General features: G+C 50.3%; 1 protein-coding gene across 1 annotated transcript in view; it reads right to left on the bottom strand.

Moving 5' to 3' along the window:
• Window positions 1–10,000, bottom strand: part of gpc6a (glypican 6a) — a 74,416-nt gene that overhangs the window by 41,463 nt on the left and 22,953 nt on the right. Inside the window, 1 exon segment of the mRNA XM_072657966.1 lies at window positions 9,209–9,374. Coding sequence (XP_072514067.1) covers window positions 9,209–9,374 — 166 coding nt within the window.

Below are 10,000 nucleotides of genomic sequence, written 5' to 3'. Positions count from 1 at the left end.
TACATCACATACACCACCTACAGCCCATACACCACCTACAGCCCATACACCACCTACAGCACATACACCACCTACAGCCCATACACCACCTACATCACATACACCACCTACAGCCCATACACCACCTACATCACATACACCACCTACAGCCCATACACCACCTACAGCACATACACCACCTACAGCCCATACACCACCTACACCACACACACCACCTACAGCACATACACCACCTACATCACATACACCACCTACAGCCCATACACCACCTACAGCACATACACCACCTACAGCCCATATATCACCTACAGCCCATACACCACCTACAGCCCATACACCACCTACAGCACATACACCACCTACAGCCCATATATCACCTACAGCCCATACACCACCTAAAGCCCATACCCCAACTACATCACATACACCACCTACATCACATACACCACCTAAAACCCATACACCACCTACAGCACATACACCACCTACAGCCCATACGCCACCTACAGCCCATACACCACCTACAGCCCATACACCACCTACATCACATACACCACCTACAGCCCATACACCACTTACAGCCCATACACCACCTACAGCCCATACACCACCTACAGCACATACACCACCTAAAGCCCATACACCACCTACAGCCCATACACCACCTACATCACATACACCACCTACAGCCCATACACCACCTACATCACATACACCACCTACAGCCCATACACCACCTACAGCACATACACCACCTACAGCCCATACACCACCTACAGCCCATACACCACCTACACCACACACACTACCTACACCACACACACCACCTACAGCACATACACCACCTACATCACATACACCACCTACAGCCCATACACCACCTACAGCACATACACCACCTACAGCCCATACACCACCTACATCACATACACCACCTACAGCCCATACACCACCTACATCACATACACCACCTACAGCCCATACACCACCTACAGCACATACACCACCTACAGCACATACACCACCTACAGCCCATACACCACCTACACCACACACACCACCTACAGCACATACACCACCTACATCACATACACCACCTACAGCCCATACACCACCTACAGCCCATACACCACCTACAGCCCATATATCACCTACAGCCCATACACCACCTACAGCCCATACACCACCTACAGCACATACACCACCTACAGCCCATATATCACCTACAGCCCATACACCACCTAAAGCCCATACCCCAACTACATCACATACACCACCTACATCACATACACCACCTAAAACCCATACACCACCTACAGCACATACACCACCTACAGCCCATACGCCACCTACAGCCCATACACCACCTACAGCCCATACACCACCTACATCACATACACCACCTACAGCCCATACACCACTTACAGCCCATACACCACCTACAGCCCATACACCACCTACAGCACATACACCACCTAAAGCCCATACACCACCTACAGCCCATACACCACCTAAAGCCCATACACCACCTACAGCACATACACCACCTAAAGCCCATACAGCACATACACCACCTACAGCCCATACACCACCTACAGCCCATACACCACATACAGCCCATACACCACCTACAGCACATACACCACCTACAGCCCATACACCACATACACCACCTACAGCACATACATCACCTACAGCCCATACAGCACCTACAGCCCATACACCACCTACATCACATACACCACCTACAGCCCATACACCACCTACAGCACATATACCACCTACAGCCCATACACCACCTACAGCACATACACCACCTACATCACATACACCACCTACAGCCCATACACCACTTACAGCCCATACACCACCTACAGCCCATACACCACCTACAGGACATACACCACATAAAGCACATACACCACCTACAGCCCATATATCACCTACAGCCCATACACCACCTAAAGCCCATACACCACCTACAGCACATACACCACATACAGCACATACACCACCTACAGCCCATATATCACCTACAGCCCATACACCACCTAAAGCCCATACACCACCTACAGCACATACATCACCTACAGCCCATACACCACCTACAGCACATATACCACCTACAGCCTATACACCACCTACAGCCCATACACCACCTACATCACATACACCACCTACAGCACATACACCACCTACATCACATACACCACCTACAGCCCATACACCACCTACAGCACATACACCACCTACAGCCCATATATCACCTACAGCCCATACACCACCTAAAGCCCATACACCACCTACAGCCCATACACCACCTACAGCACATACATCACCTACAGCCCATACACCACCTACAGCACATATACCACCTACAGCCTATACACCACCTACAGCCCATACACCACCTACATCACATACACCACCTACAGCACATACACCACCTACAGCCCATACACCACTTACAGCCCATACACCACCTACAGCCCATACACCACCTAAAGCCCATACCCCAACTAGAGCACATACACCACCTACATCACATACACCACCTACAGCACATACACCACTTACAGCCCATACACCACTTACAGCACATACACCACCTACATCACATACACCACCTACAGCCCATACACCACCTACAGCCCATACACCACTTACAGCCCATACACCACCTACAGCACATACACCACCTACATCACATACACCACTTACAGCCCATACACCACTTACAGCCCATACACCACCTACAGCCCATACACCACCTAAAGCCTATACATGGAGGGGGTGAGTTCTCTGGTTTTCTGGAGGATCAGGGAAAGGTGAGCGACAGGGTGTGGTGATGGGGCGAACGCTGCAGATACAGCAGGTGGAGATCAGGATGGAGGAAAGCTGGAGTGGCCCTTTAAGCTCTGCTCCCTGTAGGCCTGACCTGGATGGAGTATTCCGGGTGGAGATGGGAGTGCTCTCAGCGAGCTGTCATACGGAAAAAACACAGTTCAGAGCCGAGAGACGACCGACACACACTTTCACATGCTCTTGCTGTCACACACACACACACACACACTCACACACACACACACACACACTCACAGCATGGTAAAACGCAGAATGCACTCAGCATGTCAATCAAGCTCTGAGAAATTGGCCTACTAAAGAAGAGCTGTCCCTCCTCCTCAAAGTGAATGGGATTCCTCCAATCACAGTCCTAGTAGAGCTACTTAGACCCCGCCCACTAACATTAAACCTGATTGGCTCACATTACTGAGAATTTAGGTACAGGCCATTACATCAAAGTAAACTGCTGTAGGCTGAATGGGTGGGGCTAAACTGCTGTAGGCTGAATGGGTGGGACTAAACTGCTATAGGCTAAATGGGTGGGACTAAACTGCTATAGGCTAAATGGGTGGGACTAAACTGCTATAGGCTGAATAGGTGGGGCTAAACTGCTGTAGACTGAATGGGTGAGGCTAAACTGCTGTAGGCTGAATAGGTGGGGCTAAACTGCTGTAGGCTGAATGGGTGGGGCTAAACTGCTGTAGACTGAATGGGTGAGGCTAAACTGCTGTAGGCTGAATAGGTGGGGCTAAACTGCTGTAGGCTGAATGGGTGGGGCTAAACTGCTGTAGGCTGAATAGGTGGGGCTAAACTGCTGTAGACTGAATAGGTGGGGCTAAACTGCTGTAGGCTGAATAGGTGGGGCTAAACTGCTGTAGGCTGAATAGGTGGGGCTAAACTGCTGTAGGCTGAATAGGTGGGGCTAAACTGCTGTAGGCTGAATGAGAGGATTTATGTAAATGTGTTTGTTTTGTGATAATACATATAAATCACACCCACCCTCGGTTCTCTGTCCTCAGGGCTCTTTAGGAGGTGGATGGAGCTTGGGTGGGTGTAGGGGTGGGATTGATGAGTGGGAGGGATTGGGAGGAGGGGGCAGGAGCTGATGATCTGAGGGTAGATCATGTCTGAAAAGCAGGTTTTCTGCAGAGTGTCTGAGAACACTAATGCACTCAATTACGCAATCTCCACCCCCCTATCCCCCAACCCCACCCCCCCCTGCTCTAATCACCTCTTAATGACATCACCACTCTAATGGAGCCGCTACCCACACACACACACACACACACACACACACACACACACACACACTTGATCAGCGCTGGCTGAGTGTAGGACGCTGGAAGGAGATGTGACCGAGAGTTACGCAACATCAGACCACTTCTGTAACACAGTGCTTACGAAGCTGGCTGCACAGAACCCTCACAGCACCACACAGAACCCTTACAGCACCACACAGAACCCTCACAGCACCACACAGAACCCTTACAGCACCACACAGAACCCTCACAGCACCACACAGAACCCTTACAGCACCACACAGAACCCTTACAGCACCAAACAGAACCCTTACAGCACCACACAGAACCCTCACAGCACCACACAGAACCCACCCACCTCACTGTATATAGATATAGGGTATAGAACACCACACCCACCTCACTGTATATAGATATAGGGTATAGAACACCACACCCACCTCACTGTATATAGATATAGGGTATAGAACACCACACCCACCTCACTGTATATATATATAGGGTATAGAACACCACACCCACCTCACTGTATATAGATATAGGGTATAGAACACCACACCCACCTCACTGTATATAGATATAGGGTATAGAACACCACACCCACCTCACTGTATATAGATATAGGGTATAGAACACCACACCCACCTCACTGTATATGGCCGGTTATCTATTAACACTACGCCCCCTATGGGTTGATGTCATATCTACTGTAGTAAATAGGTTAAAAGTATAAATATTGATGTTTAGTCTATATTTATCTATAATGGCTGAGTTGGGGGGTGTGGTTTATGTGACTGTTGCCGTGGGAGATGTAGATTTTTAAGTGTGGATCTGCTAATGCTAACGCTAATGTGGTATTCTGTTTGAAGTGGAGCAGCTCTGTTTTCCCTCTCTCTCCTCAGTTTGGGAGAGTTCAGGGAGCCGGAAGGATGCAGGGGAGCGAGTGCAGACGTAAACACACACCGGAGCGCTGGGGAAAGTGTCTGCGCAGCAGCGCTCTCTCTTACACGTTATTTATGCTCGGGGGACACTCACACCGCACATAAATACTGCTGTAATATCAGCCCAGGCCCTCGCCCGCACGCTGATTTGTGGACGGGCCGAGCTGGACCAAGCCCAGCCCATTAGAAAACGAGAGACCAAAAAAGGCTAGCCTAGCGCAGCTTAGCGCTAACAATAATGATAACCGCACTGACCTGCACTAAGCTAAGACACGCCCCCAAAAGCATCTGTCTCTCAGCGCTCCTCCAGGTCTTCAGTAGTTCGGTACAGAGTGGGACGGCACATCTGAGATTGGTGACAGTCTAAGTGCAGCGTTTGTTAGCAGTGTTAGCCTAGCATCTCCTGTTGTAAATAAAGCTGAGCTGACTGATGGGGTGAAATTGGGGTCGGTGATCAATCATGATACTCTTTTTAACCATAACCCTTAACCTTTAACCCCAGCACACGCCCGGCTGTGCAGTTCTGCAGCTGGAGGGCTTCTAAGCGGTTCCGGGTTCGGACGTTCTCCTCACAGAGCGGGGTTCAGTATAAACGGGATGCTGTAAACACATTACTGAAGTACACACGCATCCCCTTCTGCATGTTGGAGGGTTCTTTAGAGAACCCAAAGTGGTTCTCCTCTGGCTGTGCTCTGGATGCAGAACCCTCTCTGTTAGAGGGAGTGGGCGGAGCTCTGTGAGAGTGCTGTAAGTGTGGCGTGGTGTTCAGCGCTGAGCTCCAGCAGCCTGAGGCGGGCGGTGAGGACGTCTCTGGAGGGGTGAGTGTATTAACAGGACAGCCGCCCCGGTGGAGCCACCCCGGAGGAGCCGCCGCTAAATTAACAAACCACTTCATTAATCTCTAACCACCACCCCATTGTTCACATGACACACTTCCAGCAGACTGGGGGGGGGTGGAACTGTAATTGTTCAAGTGAAAAAAGAAAAGAAGAAAGAAGTACGGTTCCGCAGCGCAGAACCATAATGCAGCAGCAGCAGAGCTGATCTCAGATCAGAGACACAGACGGTGGGTATTACTGTACAACACACTACACACACCGCCACTGGCAGCTCTGAACACCACAGATAATCACATCACTCAGAGGCCCGGATGTACACTACATTGACAAAAGTATCGGGACACCTCTCTTAATCTGTGTCTGATTCAGTCCCATTCCACAGCCTCTAGTCCTGCAGTCTGCCTTTCCTCCACACATCAGTGAAAGAACGGGAGGTTCTGAAGAGCTCACTGAACTCCAGCGTGGTTCTGTATGTAATAGGAGACACCGCTGCACCAACAACAACAAGTCAGCTGGTGAAATCTCCTCCCTCCTAGATCTTCCTCCATCAGCTGTGAGTGGTGTTATTATTGAACAGTGGAAGAGTTTAGGAGGAACAGCTCACAGAGAGCAGCTCAGCCACCAAGTGTCTGTTAGACCACGTAAAGTTACAGAGCGGGGTCAGGGCCGAGGGCTGAGCTCAGAGCAGAGTGCAGAAAAGCCTCCAACTGACTCAGTAACTGCTGCAGAGCTCCAGACCTGCTGCTGCTGCTGGTAGAGCTTAGAGTAAAGGGGGACCAGCTCCTTATTAATAATGCCTGTGGGGTTGGAATGGGGCCTTATATAAAAGCTTCTGCAGGTGGATTAGTGTGTAGGTGTCCCAATACTTTTGTCTATGAAGAGTATGTAATGAGATGCAGCTTGGACAGTGACAATATCATATTAAACTGATCACAGGTAGCATTACAGCCTTCCTCCTAAACCCAGCAGTGAACCCCCGCCATCAGGAAGGTGGACGATGATGCAGGACGTGCCGGTCAATGCCGGCCTTATCAACACATCCCGCACCTAAAAAGGCCACGCCAGCCGGGCGGGCGGAGGCCGGCATAAATATTCAAAGCACAAAAGGATCCGGGGCGGCGGAGCGGCGGTGTCGGGGGAGCGGTCGATGGCCCTTTGTGGGCGAGAGATACGAGAGATACGCTGATTGAAAATCTATAGCGAGGAAAATGAAATCTGAAATGTCAAACACCTCAAAGAGAACAAAGACGACTGACAGAGAGCCCCAGACGCTCCGAGAGGAGCCGCGCTCAGAGAACGCGCCTCAGCGGAACCGGTTTGGGTGGTCCTGCAGGTCAGCCGGAGACGGTTTTACTGGTCTTCTTAGGTGGACAGGTCAATAGAGATGGAGAATCCAGGTCCATGTTTATTTGGATTCTCCATTTCTACAGCTAACCTCCAAACAGGAGCAGGTTTCAGACATGCTGCTGTTTTTCAGCAACGTTTTCCAGACAGAGCCCAGGTATTCCTGTCTGAGCTGAGCTGAGCTGACCTGACCTGACCAGATCAGACCAGACCAGACCAGACCAGATCAGATCAGATCAGACCAGACCAGATCAGATCAGACCAGATCAGACCAGATCAGATCAGACCAGACCAGACCAGACCAGATCAGATCAGACCAGACCAGACCAGACCAGATCAGATCAGACCAGACCAGACCAGACCAGATCAGGACCACTGAAACAAAGGAATTACACACACACAGACTAAAGAGGTACACCTGAGAAAGATAACAAAGGTGGTGTGGGTGGGAACACTAATGACTAGGCGGGGCTTGGGCGGAGACAAGTGAGGAGATAAGATCACATGGGGAAAAACCAAACGGACAGAAGGACACAAACAGGACAGACGCATCACACACATCTCTGTTACTCACATGGTTCTCTGTGGAACCAAATGGGGTTCTTTTATGGTATCACTTAAACAAGCCTTTATTTGTAAGACTGTATCAGTGCAGGGCACCTTAAAGTAGCCGTCCCAATACTTCTGGCCTCATCCCAAATATAGCCGCTCTGACATCATTAGGAGGCTAAATGCGGAGCTGCAGTTCATGCGTGGGAAGTGAATGTCTTTAGCGTCTCCCAGGTGGGGAAACCTGAAAAATTGGAGCACTCTTGACATTCTCAGAATCAATCTGTGGGCGGAGTCGGAGCAGACCCATCTGTCAGTCAACAGCTTCTCCCGGAGCTCCGGTGCGGCGTAAAGCAGAGCTTAACACTCCTGGAGTGTGTTCTCCGCTTCCATAACAGCAGAGCTTAGCAGAGCTTTTCCAGCAGAAATACAAAACAGCGTCAACACCCACACACACACACACACACACACACACTCACACACAGTGTGTGCTCACTCCTCTCTGCTTTCAAATCTCCTTAAAGCTGTGAAGGGAACCTGTGACTCTCTGCTGAAGCCGCAGGACTCGAGAAAACGGCGCCACCCAATCCACAACAATAGCACAACTCCGGAAGACCTGGAGGGGGAGGGGGGGAGGGTGACAGGCCCAACACACCCAACATCACAGTACTGGACGACGTCTTCAGCATGTGTGACACTGTCTTCACCTTTCTGAGGTGTGAAGAACTCGGCAGCTCTTTTACTCAGTTTCCTACCGACCCGTTACCCAGCAGACGCCCGAGTCAGCCAGCAGACGCCCCAGTCAGCCAGCAGACGCCCGAGTCAGCCACTGAAGTGATGTACGGAGAGACAGAGAGAGCGAGACAGGCTGCTCTCTCAGGCAGCATGACCCAGGACCACTCAGAACCCAAAAAGTGTTTATAGAGGAACTGAAGGAAAAAAGAAGACAGTCTGATCTGAGGACATTCTGATCTGAGGACAGCGTTTACAGCTGAAGGGGTTTGACCTCCAATTGGACAGTGTTTGACCCCATTAGAGCCCATCTGGGACGCTGGTGTCCACTCGGCCCTGGCGACTCAGGAGGTGATCCACTCCCCTCCTAATAACCCCTTATACTGTGAGAACATCCTGCAGCAGTGGGAGGAGTACAGCTGATAGCGCCCCCTACAGACCCTTTGTGATGGATTATTTAATGGCTGGTCCACTGTAAATCCACTGTAAATCTACAGTCTGTTGGATAAGACAGAATTCTCCAAACAAACCATAACAAAGTACAAAACTTCCACCCAATAATTAGTCATAATCCGTTTCTACTGTAATAAAACTCATCATAATAATCATAATCATAATCCCCACATCGTCCAGCCAGAACTACAGATGGAAAATCCAGGTCCGGACTGTAAGAATCCGCACCAGAGGACGAGGAACTCACCGATGAACAGGTTCCACTCTGGGTCCAGGTCGGCCTGGTTGGCGAGGCAGCCTTTCATTACGTTCTGGCAGTAATTCCCACAAGGCCGCAGTCCAGGCAGCCCCCCGCAGTACGGGCAGTACAGCATCTTGGTCAGAGCTTTACTGCAGCCTGGAGACACGTTGACCTGGAACAAACACAACATGCAGAGTCATCAGTCACGTCAATCACCACCTCTCGCTCCCGCCCCCCAACAATCAGACCACTGCCGACACATCCAGCTAAGAGCTGAGGTCAACACAAACCAAGCACACCATTCCCACACACACACCTCCAGTTTACACCAGTAACACCACACTCAGAGACACACAGCTACAACACCTTCATCAGCAAGGCCCGCAGGTCTGTAGGTCAGCGCTTTCACCCATTAGAGTACCGTACGATGATTAGAGTGTGGATTAAAACATGGTGTAATCAAACCCCCAGTGCAGCTACACCAGTCCTATATAGAGCTTTATATGGAGGGATGATGATGATGAAGATGATAATGAAGGTAAAATAGTGGAGAATCTCAACTAATGCAGTTCTCTTTAGGGACTACTTTCTGTAGCTGCACTACACCCTGCAGCATGTATCCCTCCACCATTTTAATGATCTGATTTTAAAAGCAGGTTCTAGAGCCGAACTCTTCTCAGAACTCTGGTAGAACCGTGTCTCAGGCATCAGGTAGCGTCTTCATCACCATTAGGTGAAGAACTTTCTGTGAGGAGCTTTTATTAGAGCTTCAGACGTCTGCTTCCCTTCACCTCCACT

The sequence above is a fragment of the Salminus brasiliensis genome, chromosome 15, assembly GCF_030463535.1.
Source record: "Salminus brasiliensis chromosome 15, fSalBra1.hap2, whole genome shotgun sequence".
In the NCBI taxonomy this organism is placed as follows: Eukaryota; Metazoa; Chordata; class Actinopteri; order Characiformes; family Bryconidae; genus Salminus; species Salminus brasiliensis.
This window is presented reverse-complemented; position numbering and strand designations above follow the sequence as displayed.